The 24,541-nt window shown below is 41.3% G+C and overlaps 1 protein-coding gene across 1 annotated transcript in view; it reads left to right on the top strand.

The window, feature by feature from the left end:
- Positions 1-21,360, top strand: part of LOC147032199 (neuroblast differentiation-associated protein AHNAK-like) — a 124,692-nt gene extending 103,332 nt beyond the window's left edge. Inside the window, exon 7 of the mRNA XM_085869582.1 lies at positions 1-21,360. This exon is cut by the window's left edge and continues 605 nt beyond it. Coding sequence (XP_085725708.1) covers positions 1-20,734 — 20,734 coding nt within the window. The 3' untranslated portion in view covers positions 20,735-21,360.
- Positions 21,361-24,541: the final 3,181 nt, after the last annotated feature.

A 24,541-nucleotide genomic window follows, 5' to 3' on the forward strand; every position in this document is an offset into this window, starting at 1 on the left:
TGAATTGAAAGGTGAAAATGATGTCTCATTAACGAACTTTGAGGGATCGTTGCAAGCGCCATCAGTGAACGGTGCAGCAGTAACTTATTATGTGGACACGGAAGGCCCAAATGTTGAAATGGAAGCTAACAAGGGCAAGATAATGAGGCAGAAACCTACAATGCCAAAATTTAATGTTTCATTTCCAAAGGGAAAAGAACCAAACATTGATTTTCAAAAAACAAATATTGATATGTCTTTGCCAAAGGTAAAAGTTAAAGTAGATACAACAAAAGGAGACGTAAATGTGGATGCACCAGATGTTGGCATTGATGAAGAAGGAGAAAAATTCAGCCAGCCTCACATGAGGATGCCAAAGCTTAAGATTCCAGGATTCAAGCATGAAGGAACAGATTTAGAAACTGACATGAGTGTTCAGAAAGGAGACGTTACCTTTAAAGGGCCAGAAATTAAAGGAAACATTGAAGTTCCTGAGGTTGACCTGAAAGTGGAGGGGCAGAAGGGTAGATTTCAAGGTCCAAAATTCCACCTCCCAACAACAGATATCAAAGCACCCAATATATCTACACCAGAGATTGACACACATCTTCCAAAATTAATAGGTGAAGCTGATGTCTCTTGTCCTGGTATTGAGGGATCTTTGGAAGCACCAACAATAGATATCGAAGGATCAAAAGTTTCTTTGGATGGTGAAGGCCCAGATCTTGATTTTAAAGATCTGGAGGGCAAAATAAAGAAGCCAAAATTTAATGTTTCATTAACAAATTGGAAAGGACAAGATATGGATTTTCAAAAACCAGATGTTGATGTTTCTTTGCCAAAGGGAAAAGTTGAAATGGATACAAAAGCAGGAATCAATGTGGATGCACCAGATGTTGGCATTGATGGAAAAGGAGCAAATTTCAACTTTCCTCACATGACGATGCCAAAGTTTAAGATTCCAGGATTCAAGCATGAAGGAGCAGATGTGAAAACTGACATAAGTATTCAGAAAGAAGACGTTACCTTTGAAGGGACAGAAATTAAAGGAAACATTGAAGTTCCTGAGGTTGACCTAAAAGTGGAGGGGCATGAGCTTGGTATTCAAGATCCAAAATTACACCTGCCAACAAAAGATATCAAAGCACCCAAGATATCGACACCAGAGATTGATGGGCATCTTTCAAAATTAAAAGATAAAGCTGATGTTTCTTATCCCGGTATTGAGGGATCTTTGGAAGCACCATCCACAGACATCGAAGAATCAAATGTTTCTTTGCATACTGAAGGCCCGAATATTGAATTTGAAGCTCCAGAGGGCAAAATAAAGAAGCCCAAACTTCAAATGCCGAAATTCAATGTTTCATTCCCAAATGGGAAAGGACCAGGTGTGGATTTTCAAAAACCAGTTGTTGATTTGTCTTTGCCAAAGGGTAATGTTGAAATGGATACAAAAGCAAGAACCAATGTGGATGCAACAGATGTTGGCATAGATGGAAAAGGAGCAAAGTTCAGCTTTACTCACATGAGGATGCCAAATATTAAGTTTCCAGGATTCAAGCATGAAGGAACAGATTTAGAAACTGACATGAGTGTTCAGAAAGGAGACGTTACCTTTAAAGGGCCAGAAATGAAAGGAAACGTTGAAGTTCCTGAGGTTGACCTGAAAGTGGAGGGGCAGAAGAGTGGTGTTCAAGGTACAAAATTCCACCTCCCAACAACAGATATAAAAGCACCCAATATATCGACACCAGAGATTGACACACATCTTCCAAAATTAATAGGTAAAGCTAATGTCTCTTGTCCTGGTATTGAGGGATCTTTGGAAGCACCAACAATAGATATCGAAGGATCAAATGTTTCTTTGGATGGTGAAGGCCCAGATCTTGATTTTAAAGATCTGGAGGGCAAAATAAAGAAGCCAAAATTTAATGTTTCATTAACAAAGGGGAAAGGACAAGATATGGATTTTCAAAAACCAGATGTTGATGTTTCTTTGCCAAAGGGAAAAGTTGAAATGGATAGAAAAGCAGGAATCAATGTGGATGCACCAGATGTTGGCATTGATGGAAAAGGAGCAAAGTTCAGCGTTCCTCACATAAGGATGCCAAAGTTTAAGGTTCAAGGATTCAAGCATGAAGGAGCAGATTTGAAAACTGACATAAGTGATAAGAAAGGAGACATTACCTGTGAAGAGCCAGAAATTAAAGGAAGCACTGATGTTCCTGAGGTTGACCTGAAAGTCGAGGGGCATAAGGGTGGTATTCAACGTCCAAAATTCAACCTGCCAACAACAGATATCAAAGCACCCAAGATAACTACACCAGAGATTGACATACACCTTCCAAAATTAATAGGTAAAGCTGATGTCTCTTCTCCTGGCATTGAGGGATCTTTAGAAGCACCATCCGAAGACATCAAAGATTCAAATGTTTCTTTGCATACTGAAGGCCCGAATATTGAATTTGAATCTGCAGAGGGTAAAATAAAGAAGCCCAAATTTCAAATCCCGAAATTCAATGTTTCATTCCCAAATGGGAAAGGACCAGGTGTGGATTTTCAAAACCCAGATGTTGATTTGTGTTTGCCAAAGGGAAAAGTTGAAATGGATACAAAGGCAGGAGCCAATGTGGATGCACCAGATGTTGGCATAGATGGAAAAGGAGCAAAGTTCAGCTTTCCTCACATGAGTATGCCAAAGATTAAGATTGCAGGATTCAAGCATGAAGGAGCAGATTTGGAAACTGACATAAGTGCTAAGAAAGGAGATGTATTCTTTGAAGGGCCAGAAATTAAAGGAAACATTGAGGTTCCTGAGGTTGACCTTCAAGTGGAAGGGCATGAGGGTGGTTTTCAAGGTACAAAATTCCACCTCCCTTCCATAGGTATCAAAGCACCCAAGATATTGACACCAGAGATTGAGAGACATCTTCCAAAGTTAAAAGGTAAAGCTGAAGTCTCCTCTCCTGGCATTGAGGGATCTTTGGAAGCACCATCAGTGAGTGGTGCAGCAGTAAATTATTATGTGGACACAGAAGGCCCAAATGTTGAAAGGGAAGCTAGCAAGTGCAATGTAATGCGGCAGAAACTTCAAATGCCGAAGTTTAATGTTTCATTTCCAAAGGGAAAAGAACCAGACATGGATTTTCTAAAACCAGGTGTTGATGTGTCTTTGCCAAAGGTAAAAGTAAAAATGAATACACCAAAAGGAGACATAAATGTGGATGCACCAGATATTAATATTGATGGAAAAGGAGAAAAATTTAGCCAGCCTCACATGAGGATGCCAAAGATTAATATTCCAGTACTCAAACATGAAGGAGCAGATTTGGAAACTGACATAAGTGTTCAGAAAGGAGACATTACCTTTGAAAGGCCAGAAATAGAAGGATGCATTGGAGTTCCAGAGGTTGGCCTGAAAGTGGTAGGGCATGAGGGTGGTATTGAAGGTCCAAAATTCCACCTGCCAACAACAGATATCAAAGCACCGAAGATACCGACACCAAAGATTGATACACATATTCCAAAATTAAAAGGTAAAGCTGATGTCTCCTGGCCTGGCATTGAGGGATCTTTGGAACCACCAACCGTAGACATCGAAGGACCAAATGGAAATTTTGATGCTGAAGTCCCACATCTTGATTATGAAACTCCAGATGGCAAAATAAAGAAGCCCAAATTTCAAATGCCAAAATTCAATGTTTCATTCCCAAAGGGGAAAGGACCAGATGCGGATTTTCAAAAAACAGATGTTGATATGTCTTTGCCAAAGGGAAAAGTTAAAATGGATACAAAAGCAGGAATCAATGTGGATGCGGCACCAGATGTTGGCATTGATGGAAAAGGAGCAAAGTTCAGCATTCCTCACATGAGGATGCCGAAGTTTAAGATTCCAGGATTTAAGCAGAATGAACCAGATATTGATATTGGTCTCAGGCTTCAAGAACCAGATATCGATGCCAAAGAACCAAAACTAAAAGGTGACATTGAGGATCGTGATGTTGACCTCGATGTAGAAAATGGTAAATCATGTAGTAAGACCCCAACATTCCACCTGACTACATTGGACGTCGAAGCTCCAAAAATATCTGCACCTGACCTTGATTGTGATGTCAATTTTCCAAAGTTCAAAAGCAGTGCTCCAGACATTGAAGGGTCTGTGGCTGGTCCAGCCATTGACATCACACGACCAAAGGTTGATGGTGATGTTGATGTTGAAGAGTCACAAGGCAAGATTAAAATACCAGATATCCATTTGCCAAAATTTGGACTGTCATGGCCAAAGGGAGAAACAGCAGATGCTGACATAGATTTAAATTTTGAAAGACCAGATGTTGACATGTCACTGCCAAAAGTAAAAGGCAAAGTGGATGCACCAAAAGGAGAACTTCATGTCAAGTCACCTGATGTTGATGCGGATGGAGGAGGGTTTGACATTCACCTACCTCACTTCAAAATGCCTAAAATGAAGATTCCTGGAATTAAACGTGAAGGACCAGACTTAGATGTCGATCTCAGCCTTCAAGAACCAGATGTTGATGTCAAGGGACCAAAAGTAAAAGGTGACATCAAGGGTCCTGATATTGACCTCGATGTAGAAGGAGGTAAATCAGGTATTAAGGCCCCAACATTCCACCTGCCTACATTGGATATCAAAGCACCAACGATAACTGGACCTGATATTGATTTTGATGTCAATTTTCCCAAGTTCAAAAGTAGTGCTCCAGACATTGAAGGGTCCGTGGCTGGTCCAGCCATTGACATTACACGACCAAAGGATAAAGCTAATGTTGACGTAGAAGAGTCACAAGGCAAGATTAAAATACCAGATATCCATTTGCCAAAATTTGGACTGTCATGGCCAAAGGGAGAAAGAGCAGATGCTGACATAGACTTAAGTATTGAAAGCCCAGATGTTGGTGCATCATTGCCAGAAGTAAAAGGCAAAGTGGATGCACCAGAAGCAGAACTAAATGTCAAGTCATCTGATATTGATGTTGAAGGAGGAGGGTTTGGCATTCACCTACCTCACTTTAAAATGCCTAAAATGAAGATTCCTGGATTTAAACGTGAAGGACCAGATTCACATGTGGATCTCAGCCTTCAAGAACCAGATGTTGATATCAAGGGACCAAAAGTAAAAGGTGACATCAAGGGTCTTGATATTGACGTCGATGTAGAAGCAGGTAAATCAGGTATTAAGGCCCCAACAATCCACCTGCCTACATTGGATATCAAATCACCAAAAATATCTGCACCTGACCTTGATTGTGATATCAATTTTCCAAAGTTCAAAAGCAGTGCTCCAGACATAGAAGGGTCTGTGGCTGGTCCAGCCATTGACATCACACGACCAAAGGTTGATGGTGATGTTGATGTTGAAGGGTCACAAGGCAAGATTAAAATACCAGATATCCATTTGCCTAAATTTGGACTGTCATGGCCAAAGGGAGAAACAGCAGATGCTGACATAGATTTAAGTATTGAAAGACCAGATGTTGACATGTCACTGCCAAAAGTAAAAGGCAAAGTGGATGCACCAAAAGGAGAACTTCATGTCAAGTCACCTGATGTTGATGCGGATGGAGGAGGGTTTGACATTCACCTTCCTCACTTCAAAATGCCTAAAATGAAGATTCCTGGAATTAAACGTGAAGGACCAGACTTAGATGTCGATCTCAGCCTTCAAGAACCAGATGTTGATGTCAAGGGACCAAAAGTAAAAGGTGACATCAAGGGTCCTGATATTGACCTCGATGTAGAAGGAGGTAAATCAGGTATTAAGGCCCCAACATTCCACCTGCCGACATTGGATATCAAAGCACCAACGATAACTGGACCTGATATTGATTTTGATGTCAATTTTCCCAAGTTCAAAGGCCGTGCTCCAGATATGAAAGGTTCCGTGGATAGCCCATCCTTAGATCTCAAAGGACCAAAGGTTGATGTTGAAAGACCTGATTTAAAAATTGAAGGAACAGGACTGAGGATGAAGAAACCAAAAGTGAACTTGCCAAAGTTCAGACGGTCATGGCCAAAAGGAGAAACACCAGAGGCTGACATAGATTTGACTATTGAAAGCCCAGAGGTTGTTGCATCATTACCAGATGTAAAAGGCAAAGTGGATGCTCCAAAAGGAGAAATAGATGTTGAGTCACCCGATATTGATGTGAAAGGAGGAAGGTTCAAGTTCAAGCGGCCTCACTTTAATTTACCGAAAATGAATATTCCAAGATTTAAACGACAAGGAACAGATTTGGATGTCGATCTCAGCCATGAAAAACCAGATCATCATCTCAAGGGACCAGATGTGAAAGGGGACATTGGGTGTGCTGATATCGACCTCGATGTACAAGGGGGTAAATCAGGTATGAAGGCCCCAACATTCCACCTGCCTACATTGGATATCAAGGCACCAAATATATCTGCACGTGACCTTGATTTTGATGTCCCAGACTTTAAAAGTAGTGCTCCAGACATTGAAGGCTCCGGGGCTGGTCCAGCCATTGACATTGCACAACCAAAAGATAAGGCTGATGTGGATGTCGAAGGCCCACAAGGCAAGATGAAGATACCAGATATACACTTGCCAAAATTTGGACTCTCATGGCCTAAGGGAGAAACAGCAGATGCTAACATAGACTTAAGTATTGAAAGCCCAGATGTTGGTGCATCATTGCCAGAAGTAAAAGGCAAAGTGGATGCACCAAAAGCAGAACTAAATGTCAAGTCATCTGATATTGATGTAGAAGGAGGAGGGTTTGGCATTCACCTTCCTCACTTTAAAATGCCTAAAATGAAGATTCCTGGATTTAAACGTGAAGGACCAGATTCACATGTGGATCTCAGCCTTCAAGAACCAGATGTTGATATCAAGGGACCAAAAGTAAAAGGTGACATCAAGGGTCTTGATATTGACCTCGATGTAGAAGCAGGTAAATCAGGTATTAAGGCCCCAACAATCCACCTGCCTACATTGGATATCAAAGCACCAAAAATATCTGCACCTGACCTTGATTGTGATGTCAATTTTCCAAAGTTCAAAAGCGGTGCTCCAGACATTGAAGGGTCTGTGGCTGGTCCAGCCATTGACATCACACGACCAAAGGTTGATGGTGATGTTGATGTCGAAGGGTCACAAGGCAAGATTAAAATACCAGATATCCATTTGCCAAAATTTGGACTGTCATGGCCAAAGGGAGAAACAGCAGATGCTGACATAGATTTAAGTATTGAAAGACCAGATGTTGACATGTCACTGCCAAAAGTAAAAGGCAAAGTGGATGCACCAAAAGGAGAACTTCATGTCAAGTCACCTGATGTTGATGCGGATGGAGGAGGGTTTGACATTCACCTACCTCACTTCAAAATGCCTAAAATGAAGATTCCTGGAATTAAACGTGAAGGACCAGACTTAGATGTCGATCTCAGCCTTCAAGAACCAGATGTTGATGTTAAGGGACCAAAAGTAAAAGGTGACATCAAGGGTCCTGATATTGACCTCGATGTAGAAGGAGGTAAATCAGGTATTAAGGCCCCAACATTCCACCTGCCTACATTGGATATCAAAGCACCAACGATAACTGGACCTGATATTGATTTTGATGTCAATTTTCCCAAGTTCAAAGGCCGTGCTCCGGATATGAAAGGTTCCGTGGATAGCCCATCCTTAGATCTCAAAGGACCAAAGGTTGATGTTGAAAGACCTGATTTAAAAATTGAAGGAACAGGACTTAGGATGAAGATACCAAAAGTGAACTTGCCAAAGTTCAGACGGTCATGGCCAAAAGGAGAAACACCAGAGGCTGACATAGATTTGAGTATTGAAAGCCCAGAGGTTGTTGCATCATTACCAGATGTAAAAGGCAAAGTGGATGCTCCAAAAGGAGAAATAGATGTTGAGTCACCCGATATTGATGTGAAGAGAGGAGGGTTCAAGTTCAAGCGGCCTCACTTTAATTTACCGAAAATGAATATTCCAGGATTTAAACGACAAGGAACAGATTTGGATGTCGATCTCAGCCATGAAAAACCAGACCATCATCTCAAGGGACCAGATGAGAAAGGGGACATTGGGTGTGCTGATATCGACCTCGATGTACAAGGGGGTAAATCAGGTATGAAGGCCCCAACATTCCACCTGCCTACATTGGATATCAAGGCACCAAATATAGCTGCACGTGACCTTGATTTTGATGTCAATTTCCCAGACTTCAAAAGTAGTGCTCCAGACATTGAAGGGTCCGTGGCTGGTCCAGCCATTGACATTACACAACCAAAAGATAAGGCTGATATGGATGTCGAAGGCCCACAAGGCAAGATGAAGATACCAGATATCCACTTGCCAAAATTTGGACTCTCATGGCCAAAGGGAGAAACAGCAGATGCTGACATAGACTTAAGTATTGAAAGCCCAGATGTTGGTGCATCGTTGCCAGAAGTAAAAGGCAAAGTGGATGCACCAAAAGCAGAACTAAATGTCAAGTCATCTGATATTGATGTAGAAGGAGGAGGGTTTGGCATTCACCTACCTCACTTTAAAATGCCTAAAATGAAGATTCCTGGATTTAAACGTGAAGGACCAGATTCACATGTGGATCTCAGCCTTCATGAACCAGATGTTGATATCAAGGGACCAAAAGTAAAAGGTGACATCAAGGGTCTTGATATTGACGTCGATGTAGAAGCAGGTAAATCAGGTATTAAGGCCCCAACAATCCACCTGCCTACATTGGATATCAAAGCACCAAAAATATCTGCACCTGACCTTGATTGTGATGTCAATTTTCCAAAGTTCAAAAGCAGTGCTCCAGACATTGAAGGGGCTGTGGCTGGTCCAGATATTGACATCACACGACCAAAGGTTGATGGTGATGTTGATGTTGAAGGGTCACAAGGCAAGATTAAAATACCAGATATCCATTTGCCAAAATTTGGACTGTCATGGCCAAAGGGAGAAACAGCAGATGCTGACATAGATTTAAGTATTGAAAGACCAGATGTTGACATGTCACTGCCAAAAGTAAAAGTCAAAGTGGATGCACCAAAAGGAGAACTTCATGTCAAGTCACCTGATGTTGATGCGGATGGAGGAGGGTTTGACATTCACCTACCTCACTTCAAAATGCCTAAAATGAAGATTCCTGGAATTAAACGGGAAGGACCAGACTTAGATGTCGATCTCAGCCTTCAAGAACCAGATGTTGATGTCAAGGGACCAAAAGTAAAACGTGACATCAAGGGTCCTGATATTGACCTCGATGTAGAAGGAGGTAAATCAGGTATTAAGGCCCCAACATTCCACCTGCCTACATTGGATATCAAAGCACCAACGATAACTGGACCTGATATTGATTTTGATGTCAATTTTCCCAAGTTCAAAAACAGTAATCCAGATATGAAAGGTTCCGTGGATAGTCCATCCTCAGATCTCAAAGGACCAAAGGTTGATGTTGAAAGAGCTGATTTAGAAATTGAAGGAACAGGACTTAGGATGAAGATACCAAAAGTGAACTTGCCAAAGTTCAGACGGTCATGGCCAAAAGGAGAAACACCAGAGCCTGACATAGATTTGAGTATTGAAAGCGAAGATGTTGATGCATCATTGCCAAAAGTAAAAGGCAAAGTGGATGTACCAAAAGGAGAAATAGATGTCGAGTCACCAAATATTGATGTGAAGGGAGGAGGGTTCAAGTTCAAGCGACCTCACTTTAATATGCCGAAAATGAATATTCCAGGATTTAAACGTGAAGGACCAGATTTGGATGTTGATCTCAGCCTTGACAAACCAGACTTTCATCTCAAGGGATCAAAAGTGAAAGGGGACATTGAGTATCCTGACATTGACCTTGGTGTAGAAAGGGGTAAATCAGGTGTTAAGACCCCAAAGTTACACCTACCGACATTGGACATCAAAGCACCAAAAATCACTGCACCTGACATTGATTTTGATGTCAATTTTCCCAAGATCAATAGTCATTCCCCAGACCTTGAAGGATCTGTGGATGGTCCATCCGTTGATGTTAAGGGACCAAAGGTTGATGTTGAAGGTGCTGATGTGGACATTGAAGGTCTGCAAGGTGGAATGAAGATACCAAAATTCCACTTGCCAAAATTTGGACTGTCATGGCCAAAAGGGGAATCAGCAAATGCTGACATAGATTTAAGCATTGAAAGACCAGACATTGATATATCAATGCCAAAAGTAAAAGGCAAAGTGGATGCTCCAAAAGGAGAAATAGATATCGAGTCACCTGATATGGATGTGGAGGGAGGAGGGTTCAAGTTCAAGCGACCTCACTTTAATATGCCGAAAATGAATATTCCAGGATTTAAGCGTGAAGGACCAGATTTAGATGCCGATCTCAGTCTTGAAAAACCAGACCTTCATCTCAAGGAATCAAAAGTGAAAGGGGACATTGAGTATCCTGACATTGACCTTGGTGCAGAAGGGGGTAAATCAGGTGTTAAGACCCCAAAGTTGCACCTACCTACTTTGGACATTAAAGCACCAAAAATCACTGCACCAGACATTGATTTTGATGTCAATTTTCCCAAGATCAAAAGTCATTCCCCAAACATTGAAGGATCTGTGGATGGTCCATCCGTTGATGTTAAGGGACCAAAGGTTGATGTTGAAGGTGCTGATGTGGACATTGAAGGTCTGCAAGGTGGAATGAAGATTCCAAAATTCCACTTGCCAAAATTTGGATTCTCATGGCCAAAAGGAGAAACACCAGATGCTGACATGGATTTGAATATTGAAAGCGCAGATGTTGATGCATCATTACCAGAAGTAAAAGGCAAAGTGGATGCGCCAAAAGGAGAAATAGATGTCGAGTCACCCGATATTGATGTGAAGGGGGGAGGGTTCAAGTTCAAGCGACCTCACTTTAATATGCCGAAAATGAATATTCCAGGATTGAAACGTGAAGGACCAGATTTAGATGCCGATCTCAGCCTTGAAAAACTAGACCTTCACCTCAAGGGATCAAAAGTGAAAGGGGACATTGAGTATCCTGACAATGACCTCAATGTCGAAGGGGGTAAATCAGGTATTAAAGCCCCAACATTCCACCTGCCCACATTGGATATCAAAGCACCAATAATCATTGCACCTGACATTGATTTTGATGTCAATTTTCCAAAGTTCATAAGTCGTGCTCCAGACATCGAAGGGTCCATGGCTGGTCCAGATATTGACATCACACGACCAAAGGTTGATGGGGATGTTGATGTTGAAGGGTCACAAGGCAAGATTAAAATACCAGATATCCATTTGCCTAAATTTGGACTGTCATGGCCAAAGGGAGAAACAGCAGATGCTGACATAGACTTAAGTATTGAAAGCCCAGATGTTGGTGCATCATTGCCAGAAGTAAAAGGCAAAGTGGATGCACCAAAAGCAGAACTAAATGTCAAGTCACCTGATGTTGATGCGGATGGAGGAGGGTTTGACATTCACCTACCTCATTTCAAAATGCCTAAAATGAAGATTCCTGGAGTTAAACGTGAAGGACCAGACTTAGATGTCGATCTCAGCCTTCAAGAACCAGATGTTGATGTCAAGGGACCAAAAGTAAAAGGTGACATCAAGGGTCCTGATATTGACCTCGATGTAGAAGGAGGTAAATCAGGTATTAAGGTCCCAACATTCCACCTGCCTACATTGGATATCAAAGCACCAACGATAACTGGACCTGATATTGATTTTGATGTCAATTTTCCCAAGTTCAAAAACAGTAATCCAGATATGAAAGGTTCCGTGGATAGTCCATCCTTAGATCTCAAAGGACCAAAGGTTGATGTTGAAAGACCTGATTTAAAAATTGAAGGAACAAGACGAAGGATGAAGATACCAAAAGTGAACTTGCCAAACTTCAGACGTTCATGGCCAAAAGGAGAAACACCAGAGCCTGACATAGATTTGAGTATTGAAAGTGAAGATGTTGATGCATCATTGCCAAAAGTAAAAGGCAAAGTGGATGTACCAAAAGGAGAAATAGATGTCGAGTCACCAAATATTGATGTGAAGGGAGGAGGGTTCAAGTTCAAGCGACCTCACTTTAATATGCCGAAAATGAATATTCCAGGATTTAAACGTGAAGGACCAGATTTGGATGTTGATCTCAGCCTTGAAAAACCAGACTTTCATCTCAAGGGATCAAAAGTGAAAGGGGACATTGAGTATCCTGACATTGACCTTGGTGTAGAAAGGGGTAAATCAGGTGTTAAGACCCCAAAGTTACACCTACCGACATTGGACATCAAAGCACCAAAAATCACTGCACCTGACATTGATTTTGATGTCAATTTTCCCAAGATCAATAGTCATTCCCCAGACCTTGAAGGATCTGTGGATGGTCCATCCGTTGATGTTAAGGGACCAAAGGTTGATGTTGAAGGTGCTGATGTGGACATTGAAGGTCTGCAAGGTGGAATGAAGATACCAAAATTCCACTTGCCAAAATTTGAACTGTCATGGCCAAAAGGGGAATCAGCAAATGCTGACATAGATTTAAGCATTGAAAGACCAGACATTGATATATCAATGCCAAAAGTAAAAGGCAAAGTGGATGCTCCAAAAGGAGAAATAGATATCGAGTCACCTGATATGGATGTGGAGGGAGGAGGGTTCAAGTTCAAGCGACCTCACTTTAATATGCCGAAAATGAATATTCCAGGATTTAAGCGTGAAGGACCAGATTTAGATGCCGATCTCAGTCTTGAAAAACCAGACCTTCATCTCAAGGAATCAAAAGTGAAAGGGGACATTGAGTATCCTGACATTGACCTTGGTGCAGAAGGGGGTAAATCAGGTGTTAAGACCCCAAAGTTGCACCTACCTACTTTGGACATTAAAGCACCAAAAATCACTGCACCAGACATTGATTTTGATGTCAATTTTCCCAAGATCAAAAGTCATTCCCCAAACATTGAAGGATCTGTGGATGGTCCATCCGTTGATGTTAAGGGACCAAAGGTTGATGTTGAAGGTGCTGATGTGGACATTGAAGGTCTGCAAGGTGGAATGAAGATTCCAAAATTCCACTTGCCAAAATTTGGATTCTCATGGCCAAAAGGAGAAACACCAGATGCTGACATGGATTTGAGTATTGAAAGCGCAGATGTTGATGCATCATTACCAGAAGTAAAAGGCAAAGTGGATACGCCAAAAGGAGAAATAGATGTCGAGTCACCCGATATTGATGTGAAGGGAGGAGGGTTCAAGTTCAAGCGACCTCACTTTAATATGCCGAAAATGAATATTCCAGGATTGAAACGTGAAGGACCAGATTTAGATGCCGATCTCAGCCTTGAAAAACTAGACCTTCACCTCAAGGGATCAAAAGTGAAAGGGGACATTGAGTATCCTGACAATGACCTCAATGTCGAAGGGGGTAAATCAGGTATTAAAGCCCCAACATTCCACCTGCCCACATTGGATATCAAAGCACCAATAATCACTGCACCTGACATTGATTTTGATGTCAATTTTCCAAAGTTCATAAGTCGTGCTCCAGACATCGAAGGGTCCATGGCTGGTCCAGATATTGACATCACACGACCAAAGGTTGATGGGGATGTTGATGTTGAAGGGTCACAAGGCAAGATTAAAATACCAGATATCCATTTGCCTAAATTTGGACTGTCATGGCCAAAGGGAGAAACAGCAGATGCTGACATAGACTTAAGTATTGAAAGCCCAGATGTTGGTGCATCATTGCCAGAAGTAAAAGGCAAAGTGGATGCACCAAAAGCAGAACTAAATGTCAAGTCACCTGATGTTGATGCGGATGGAGGAGGGTTTGACATTCACCTACCTCATTTCAAAATGCCTAAAATGAAGATTCCTGGAGTTAAACGTGAAGGATCAGACTTAGATGTCGATCTCAACCTTCAAGAACCAGATGTTGATGTCAAGGGACCAAAAGTAAAAGGTGACATCAAGGGTCCTGATATTGACCTCGATGTAGAAGGAGGTAAATCAGGTATTAAGGCCCCAACATTCCACCTGCCTACATTGGATATCAAAGCACCAACGATAACTGGACCTGATATTGATTTTGATGTCAATTTTCCCAAGTTCAAAAACAGTAATCCAGATATGAAAGGTTCCGTGGATAGTCCGTCCTCAGATCTCAAAGGACCAAAGGTTGATGTTGAAAGACCTGATTTAAAAATTGAAGGAACAAGACGAAGGATGAAGATACCAAAAGTGAACTTGCCAAACTTCAGACGTTCATGGCCAAAAGGAGAAACACCAGAGCCTGACATAGATTTGAGTATTGAAAGCGAAGATGTTGATGCATCATTGCCAAAAGTAAAAGGCAAAGTGGATGTACCAAAAGGAGAAATAGATGTCGAGTCACCAAACATTGATGTGAAGGGAGGAGGGTTCAAGTTCAAGCGACCTCACTTTAATATGCCGAAAATGAATATTCCAGGATTTAAACGTGAAGGACCAGATTTGGATGTTGATCTCAGCCTTGAAAAACCAGACTTTCATCTCAAGGGATCAAAAGTGAAAGGGGACATTGAGTATCCTGACATTGACCTTGGTGTAGAAAGGGGTAAATCAGGTGTTAAGACCCCAAAGTTACACCTACCGACATTGGACATCAAAGCACCAAAAATCACTGCACCTGACATTGATTTTGATGTCAATTTTCCCAAGATCAATAGTCATTCCCCAGACCTTGAAGGATCTGTGGATGGTCCATCCGTTGATGTTAAGGGACCAAAGTTTGATGTTGAAGGTGCTGATGTGGACATTGAAGGTCTGCAAGGTGGAATGAAGATACCAAAATTCCACTTGCCAAAATTTGGACTGTCATGGCCAAAAGGGGAATCAGCAAATGCTGACATAGATTTAAGCATTGAAAGACCAGACATTGATATATCAATGCCAAAAGTAAAAGGCAAAGTGGATGCTCCAAAAGGAGAAATAGATATCGAGTCACCTGATATGGATGTGGAGGGAGGAGGGTTCAAGTTCAAGCGACCTCACTTTAATATGCCGAAAATGAATATTCCAGGATTTAAGCGTGAAGGACCAGATTTAGATGCCGATCTCAGTCTTGAAAAACCAGACCTTCATCTCAAGGAATCAAAAGTGAAAGGGGACATTGAGTATCCTGACATTGACCTTGGTGCAGAAGGGGGTAAATCAGGTGTTAAGACCCCAAAGTTGCACCTACCTACTTTGGACATTAAAGCACCAAAAATCACTGCACCAGACATTGATTTTGATGTCAATTTTCCCAAGATCAAAAGTCATTCCCCAAACATTGAAGGATCTGTGGATGGTCCATCCGTTGATGTTAAGGGACCAAAGGTTGATGTTGAAGGTGCTGATGTGGACATTGAAGGTCTGCAAGGTGGGAGGAAGATACCAAAATTCCACTTGCCAAAATTTGGGCTGTCATGGCCAAAGGGGGAATCAGCAGATGCTGACATAGATTTAAGTACTGAAAGACCAGACGTTGATATATCAATGCCAAAAGTAAAAGGCAAAGTGTATGCACCAAAAGGAGAAATAGATATCGAGTCATCTGATATTGATGTGGAGGGAGGAGGGTTCACGTTCAAGCGACCTCACTTTAATATGCCAAAAATGAATATTCCAGGATTTAAACGTGAAGGACCAGATTTAGATGCCGATCTCAGCCTTGAAAAACTAGACCTTCACCTCAAGCGATCAAAAGTGAAAGGGGTCATTGAGTATCCTGACAATGACCTCAATGTCGAAGGGGGTAAATCAGGTATTAAAGCCCCAACATTCCACCTGCCCACATTGGATATCAAAGCACCAATAATCACTGCACCTGACATTGATTTTGATGTCAATTTTCCAAAGTTCATAAATAGTGCTCCAGACATCGAAGGGTCCATGGCTGGTCCAGATATTGACATCACACGACCAAAGGTTGATGGTGATGTTGATGTTGAAGGGTCACAAGGCAAGATTAAAATACCAGATATCCATTTGCCTAAATTTGGACTGTCATGGCCAAAGGGAGAAACAGCAGATGCTGACATAGATTTAAGTATTGAAAGACCAGATGTTGACATGTCACTGCCAAAAGTAAAAGGCAAAGTGGATGCACCAAAAGGAGAACTTCATGTCAAGTCACCTGATGTTGATGCGGATGGAGGAGGGTTTGACATTCACCTTCCTCACTTCAAAATGCCTAAAATGAAGATTCCTGGAAGTAAACGTGAAGGACCAGACTTAGATGTCGATCTCAGCCTTCACGAACCAGATGTTGATGTCAAGGGACCAAAAGTAAAAGGTGACATCAAGGGTCCTGATATTGACCTCGATGTAGAAGGAGGTAAATCAGGTATTAAGGCCCCAACATTCCACCTGCCTACATTGGATATCAAAGCACCAACGATAACTGGACCTGATATTGATTTTGATGTCAATTTTCCCAAGTTCAAAAACAGTAATCCAGATATGAAAGGTTCCGTGGATAGTCCATCCTTAGATCTCAAAGGACCAAAGGTTGATGTTGAAAGACCTGATTTAAAAATTGAAGGAACAAGACGAAGGATGAAGATACCAAAAGTGAACTTGCCAAACTTCAGACGTTCATGGCCAAAAGGAGAAACACCAGATGCTGACATAGATTTGAGTATTGAAAGCGAAGATGTTGATGCATCATTGCCAAAAGTAAAAGGCAAAGTGGATGTACCAAAAGGAGAAATAGATGTCGAGTCACCAAATATTGATGTGAAGGGAGGAGGGTTCAAGTTCAAGCGACCTCACTTTAATATGCCGAAAATGAATATTCCAGGATTTAAACGTGAAGGACCAGATTTGGATGTCGATCTCAGCCTTGAAAAACCAGACTTTCATCTCAAGGGATCAAAAGTGAAAGGGGACATTGAGTATCCTGACATTGACCTTGGTGTAGAAAGGGGTAAATCAGGTGTTAAGACCCCAAAGTTACACCTACCGACATTGGAGATCAAAGCACCAAAAATCACTGCACCTGACATTGATTTTGATGTCAATTTTCCCAAGATCAATAGTCATTCCCCAGACCTTGAAGGATCTGTGGATGGTCCATCCGTTGATGTTAAGGGACCAAAGGTTGATGGTGAAGGTGCTGATGTGGACATTGAAGGTCTGCAAGGTGGAATGAAGATACCAAAATTCCACTTGCCAAAATTTGGACTGTCATGGCCAAAAGGGGAATCAGCAGATGCTGACATAGATTTAAGTATTGAAAGACCAGACATTGATATATCAATGCCAAAAGTAAAAGGCAAAGTGGATGCTCCAAAAGGAGAAATAGATATCGAGTCATCTGATATTGATGTGGAGGGAGGAGGGTTCAAGTTCAAGCGACCTCACTTTAATATGCCGAAAATGAATATTCCAGGATTTAAACGTGAAGGACCAGATTTGGATGTCGATCTCAGCCTTGAAAAACCAGACTTTCATCTCAAGGGATCAAAAGTGAAAGGGGACATTGAGTATCCTGACATTGACCTTGGTGTAGAAAGGGGTAAATCAGGTGTTAAGACTCCAAAGTTACACCTACCGACATTGGAGATCAAAGCACCAAAAATCACTGCACCTGACATTGATTTTGACGTCAATTTTCCCAAGATCAATAGTCATTCCCCAGACCTTGAAGGATCTGTGGATGGTCCATCCGTTGATGTTAAGGGACCAAAGGTTGATGGTGAAGGTGCTGATGTGGACATTGAAGGTCTGCAAGGTGGGATGAAGATACCAAAATTCCACTTGCCAAAATTTGGACTGTCATGGCCAAAGGGGGAATCAGCAGATGCTGACATAGATTTAAGTACTGAAAGACCAGACGTTGGTATATCAATACCAAAAGTAAAAGGCAAAGTGGATGCGCCAAAAGGAGAAATAGATATCGAGTCATCTGATATTGATGTGGAGGGAGGAGGGTTCACGTTCAAGCGACCTCACTTTAATATGCCGAAAATGAATATTCCAGGATTTAAACGTGAAGGACCAGATTTAGATGCCGATATCAGCCTTGAAAAACCAGACCTTCATCCCATGGGATCAAAAGTGAAATGGGACATTGAGAATCCTGACATTGACCTCAATGTAGAAGGGGGTAATTCAGGTATTAAGACCCCAACATTTCACCTACCTACATTTGATATCAAAGCACCAAAAATATCTGCACCTGACATTGATTTTGATGTCAATTTTCCAAAGTTCATAAGTAGTGCTCCAGACATTGAAGGTTCTGTGGCTGGTCCAGCCGTTGACATCACACGGCCAAAGGTCGATGCTGATGTTGATGTTGAAGGGCCACAAGGCAAGATGAAGATACCAGATATCCACTTGCCAAAATTTGGACTCTCATGGCCCAAGGGAGAAACAGCAGATGCTGACATAGATTCAAGTATTGAAAGCCCAGATGTTGATGTATCATTGCCAAAAGTGCAAGGCAAATTGGATGCACCAAAAGGCGAACTACATGTCGAGCCACCCACTGCAGATCTTTCCATAAAAGGTCCCAAATTCAAAGGAGACTTGGAAGGCCATGGTTTTGATGTTGAGGCACAATCAAAACATCATCATTCCTTGGATACACTTTCCTTAAAAATGGTTGGTGCAGATGCTGATGTTAATGCTGCTGCACATGTCGATGATTTAACTCTTTCTAAGGGAAAAATTAAGTTTCCAAAGTTTAGCATCCCAAAGATTGGATTCTCTCAAGCAAAACAAAAAACAAGCAAATGTGGTTCACCAGAGGCTGAACTTATTGCAGAAGTTCCAAATCTTGAGTCTGAGGCTAATGGAACAAAAATGAGCCTGCCTCAAATCAATGTGCCAAAGTTTAAGTTTCCTGGAGCCAAGCATCAAAGTCTTGATTTTGATGTTGATTCAAGTCTTCCAAAAGCAGAAGTAGAAATCAAAGGGCCAGAGATAAAATGTGACATTGAAAGTCCTGAGGGTAACATTGTCTTGGGTGGTCAAAAAGAAACTATTAAGAGTCCTGAATTACAATTCCCTACATTGGACATCAAAGGACCTAGAATCTCCACACCCGATATTGATATAAATTTTGCAAAATTAAAGGGAGATGTTGATGTTGATGTTGCTGAACACAACAAAGGTTCCATGGAAGGTCCAGAACTGCATAGCAAGGTACCAAAAGCTGGTATTAATTTTGAATATCCAGAAAGCAAGATGGACATGCCAGAATTAAAAGGTGACATTGAGGGTCCTGGTGTTCACAAAGATATAGAAGTAATGAAAGGAGGTATTGAGAACCCAACATCCCAGATGCCTACATTGAATATCAGAGGACCAAAGATTTCTGCAACTGACATAAATGTTGATGCTGATCTTCCAAAAGTCAGAGGAGATGACACAGCTGAATTTATTGATCCAAAATGTTATTTGGAATGTCCATCGCTTGATATTCAAGCACCAAATGTTGAACTTCAGGGTCAAAAAGGTAAAGGTAAGATGCCAAAGATTAGCATTCCTAAATTTGGTTTCTCTAAATCCAAAGAAAAACGACCAAAAGCTGATGTAAATATTAACATTCCCATTGCAGGTCTTGCAGCGTCTTTCCCTGACAAAAAGCATGAAGTTGCATCACCAGAAGGCAAAGCCAATTTGGATACTTCTGTGGATGTCAAATTACCAGTTGTTCATATTGGTGCAGGAAGCTTTGAAGGAAATATTTTGCCCCATGATTATCAAACTAGAATTAGTCCTGCTGATAGTAATATTAAACCTCCAGTCATTGATGTGGAAGGACTTGATACCAAATTGAAGGTTCCAAAAGTTCAACTTCCTGGTTTTGGGATTTCTGGTAAAAAGACATCAAGATCTACTCATAGCCTTGAAGTAAAACAAGCAGGTGTAGACTTTAAAGAATATGTACAAAGTTCTGCCAGTGTAGATGCAGATTTAAATTTGTCACAAATATCAGTCCAAGGAGTTAATGAACATAAGAAAAGATTTAGATTTCCAAAAGTTGGATTCACAGCACCAAAAAGAGGTGTTGCTTTGCAAAGTGAATCACCAAGTGATGCCAAAATTCCACTGCCTTCATTAGGTTTCTCCACACCAAAGTCAGAGGAAAGATGCTCAGCAGACATCAGCACCAAAAGCCCCACATCGGATGTTCAACAAAAAGACAATTCACCAACAACAGATATCGGCCAATGTAAAATATCATCTTCTGAATCAAATCTTCCACTAAGTGAGCTTGAAATGAGAATGAAAAATTTGAAGGATAATGTGCAAATGCAGACTGATATCTCTAAAAAAGAAGCTTGCAGTGGGGATCTTGAGTTGCAAGATAATGAACTTATAAGGAGCATGAAACAATTAAAAGGAGAGATTTCTGATACGATGGAAGCTTATGGAGGAATGGAGAGCACAAGTTCAGATACTGGTTTTTCAGCAACGGCTTCATACGAAATAGGAGGAAAAAAATCCACAGGAAGCAGAGAAAATGAGCCAGACCTGACAAACATCAACTCTGGTAGTACTGAATTAAAATCAAAAAGTCTCGAAGGCAAAGCAAGTATCAGCCCTCCTAAAGGAAAATCAAAATTTAAATTTCCAGGATTACATTTCGGAACTTCCAAAAAGAAAGCTTCAAAAGACGAAGACAGTGAGCTCGAGATTTCAACAGAAAGTGCATCGTTCCAGTATGCGACACCAGCCATGGAGCTAGAATTTCCCGAGGTACAGCATGTATCAACATCCGATTCACAGCAAATGTCTTGAGTCAGATCCTAATTTATCATTTCTTGCAATGAAAATGAATAAAAAGGACAATTAGAACGTTCATTCAAGGTAATTCCTTGTATTGATGTATCTTGACTGCTTTATTAATGCGAGGTGGTTGCACATGTGAAATTGTAAAACCTCTATTTAGGTGTACATTACATTTAATGTGCTCCATTTCTACAGCAACACATGACTTCCGTCTTTATACTGCTGATAAAACTTTATAGAATGTGTTGCTTCCCGTCGACTTAATGACAAGTTTTTCTAACTTCGCGTTATCATGAATACCATGGTTCAGTCCAGGATTTACTGCAAAAGTCACTTGCATGCTAAGACAGTTACATTCAATCATTTTCATACTTATTATGCTGTTATTGCTGTGTGTGTGGCTTAATAATTTTAACGGGGAAGAAGTGTGAAGGAGTAGGTGGAAATTACATTTTTCAAGCTTTGTGGCAAAATATTTTCACTCTTTGTGTGCACTGCTGTAGATTTACTTAGTATATGGCTAAAGGTGTGGCTTCATAAAACTTCTGGAGAAACTGCAGTTTGTATTACTTCTGCATATATGTACATATTTTAGCATACCTTTTGTTCTTACGTTATTAAAAATATGAAACACATTTTGAACTGTGTTTGATTCAAATTGTGATTTTTCAAAGCAACAACCGTAATAGGTGTTTGATTTATTCAATGAACAAGCAATTGGAATGTCTTATCAAATGCGTGCATAATGAAAAGGATTTAGTCATATAATCGATTGAAAGTTCAGCAGTTATCTCCACATTTCAGGAAATAAGGTGAATGGAATATTAAGATGCGCAAAAGGGGAGCTACAGAGCAAAACAATTACATTTCACTTCAAAATATAACTAGAACAGCGAGCAGTGCTTTTGCCTTCCAAGCAGTCCGAATGTACCACCCTATTCGTACGTTTTCTGGGAAAATGGAGCCCATTGTCAGCAGGAAAAAAAAAACATCGATTCCATTGCTTCTGTGGCCCATTTAGCATCAGTGGGCCAAACTATGTATATTAAGCTATTTATTTTGTCAAATTTCAATGTTTTCTCATTTGGTACCACATTCAACCAATATCGAGCTTCCAGTGTCTTTCGAGCAGAAGTTTAAAGCTCACACTTCAATGGTGCTTAAGCTGTCTGCCAAATTTCACAGTGATCGGTTTAGAAGTTCTGGAGAAAAAGATTGTTTTTTGTTTGGGACAAAATCCAAGATGGCCACCAATACAGGACAAAATTTTAAAAACGAAATCCACCAGGATCAAGTTCCAAGAGGGCACTCTTAACATACCCAGATTGGTGTATATGTACGTGTGTGTGTGTAAAAAAAAAAAAATATATATATATATATATATATGTTTAAATATATATATATATATATATATATATATATATATATATATATATATATATATATATATAAACATACACACACACATACATATACATTAGTTGGGTTTGCTTACACATTGTAAGGAATAAAATGAACCGTGCTTCGTACGTAGGTACATAATACTTAGCAGCAGTTGCAGTATGACCTCCCATAGTCCCCATTGTCTTGAGTCACTCACCTGCAGTGAGCATAACAAGGCTGCACTTATTTTCGGATATTTTCATTTTCAGACGTTTTCCGACAGTTCTGTGATTTTTCAGGTGTATCGGCTTTGATGTCCATCTGCACACAAAAGATTAGCTTTCTACGTCAGCTGGAAGGTACAGAACATTAGTATCTGTCAGTCAGTCAGTCAGTGAGTGGTTAAAATGAGTTTTATATATTAGTTACACACACACACAACTTGCTTGAAATACCCACAAAGACCAAGACCTTTCCACCAAAAGGTGTACATTCCTGAGACATCGATCAACAGCCACTAAACTAAAGCATATGCTGGGGCCGTAGGTGCTTCATCTCAAATGAATAGATTGGCCTTCTTTAAAACATCTTAAATTTTACTTGTAGGCTGTCAGATACTGACTTTGCAATTTGTGAAGAAGTGTGTTGTAGACAAAGGCCTTGCCACTTCCACTCTTGTCCATCGACAGAAAACAACCAGTTGCCTGTCTACTCGTTCCTGCGCTGAACGACCTCTTTGGACATCATCCACGATTTGGTTTTGGTCATCATTTAGTAGTTATTTTTTTTTTTTTTTTTTTTTTTTTGTATACCTTGGTCGAGGCTCGTATGAGAGCTAACACACAACTCACAGCAAGGAGGCTTGAGACAAGAGGGGTGGGAGTGGAAGGGACAAAACATTGGGGAACAGACACAGGTGAACTGTGGAAGGGAGAGGGATGGGGATGGGACGGGGAACATGGCGAGGAGAAGATGGACATTACAGGGACTTTCAGGAAGGAAAGCAGGAGAATTGAAGGAAGTGGGCTTGGGTGGATTATCGGGGGTAGAAAAGATCGAGGATTTGGATGGGGGAAGATAAGAGGTGGTGGTGAACAGCTGTTTTGAAAGCCTGGAGGGAAGAATGGGAAAGAATAGAGTGAGGAAGTTTATTCCAAAGGCGGGAAAAAAGAGGAATGAAAGAGTGAAGATGAGCAGTGATTCGTGATTTTGGTAGTTTTACCAGAAGGGGGTTGTTGGCGGACCTTGAGCGCCCTGTGGAAATGTGGTGGGGACAAATCACAGAGAGAGCAGGGGGGCAAGGCTGGAGAGGAGTCGGTAGAAGACAGAAAGACCACCGACCAACCTGCGGTGATTGAGTGAGAGGCCCAAAGACTCAGCTTCATTGCGGGAGATGCCAATGATCTTAAAAGCCCTGGTTTCGACAGCGTGAAGTCGAGAAAGGTGGGAGGCAGGAGCACCAGCCCAGAGGGGAGAGCAGTACTCCATCAGGCTACGGACAAAAGCTTTGTAAGTAGTCAGGAGCTCAAGAGGGCCGAGGAAGGACTTTGCACGACGGAGGATTCCCAGTCAGCGACTGGCTTTTGAGGCGAGGTTGGAAATGTGACTTTCCCAGGAAAGGTCATGGCAGATAGTGAGACCCAGAAGCTTGAAAGAAAAGACTTCTTCCAGAGGATTGTTGAGAAAGTGGATGGGGGGTTTTGTAAACGGTCCTTTCGAAGAGACATAGTGAGAGTGTGAGATTTGTGTGGATTGAAAGACATGTTCCACGTGTTGGACCAGTTTGTGATTTTATCCAGATCTGCAGTGAGCGAAGAAGCTGCTGCTTGCCGGTCTGAGGGATGACAGATGGTACGGCAGAGGGTGGAGTCGTCGGCAAAGAGAAATAGAGGATTTTCCAGAGAGTCCGAGAGATCATTGATGAAAACCAGAAAAAGAACAGGGCCCAGAACGCTACCTTGAGGAACTCCAGCCTGCACAGGAAGAGGGGATGAAAGAACTCCATTTAGGGCCACACGTTGACTGCGACAGGAGAGGAAGTCTGCGAGCCATGAGTGGAGATGGCCTTGAATACCATGGGAAGAGAGTTTGGTGAGTAGGGCAGGGTGCCAGACTGTGTCAAAAGCACGTGATATGTCCAGGGATACGGCTCGGATTTCCTGTCTGGCATTGAGTACCTCCATCCATTGATGGGAGAGCAGTAGCAGCATATGCAGGGTAGAGTGACCTGGTCTGAAACCAAATTGATGATTGGAAATCAAGCCATTGGAGAAGAGGAAGGATTTCATGTCTGAAGCAATGATGGATTCCATAACCTTGCTGATGATTGGGAGAAGGCTGATTGGTCTGTAGTTACAGGGATCTGTTTTTGCACCTTTTTTATGCAGGGCAGTGATGTTAGCATATTTTTTTTTTTTTTTTTGCCATATTTTT

The sequence above is a fragment of the Eptatretus burgeri genome, chromosome 2 (assembly GCF_056783735.1).
Source record: "Eptatretus burgeri isolate ZD-2024b chromosome 2, Ebu_testis_v1, whole genome shotgun sequence".
NCBI classification, from domain to species: Eukaryota; Metazoa; Chordata; class Myxini; order Myxiniformes; family Myxinidae; genus Eptatretus; species Eptatretus burgeri.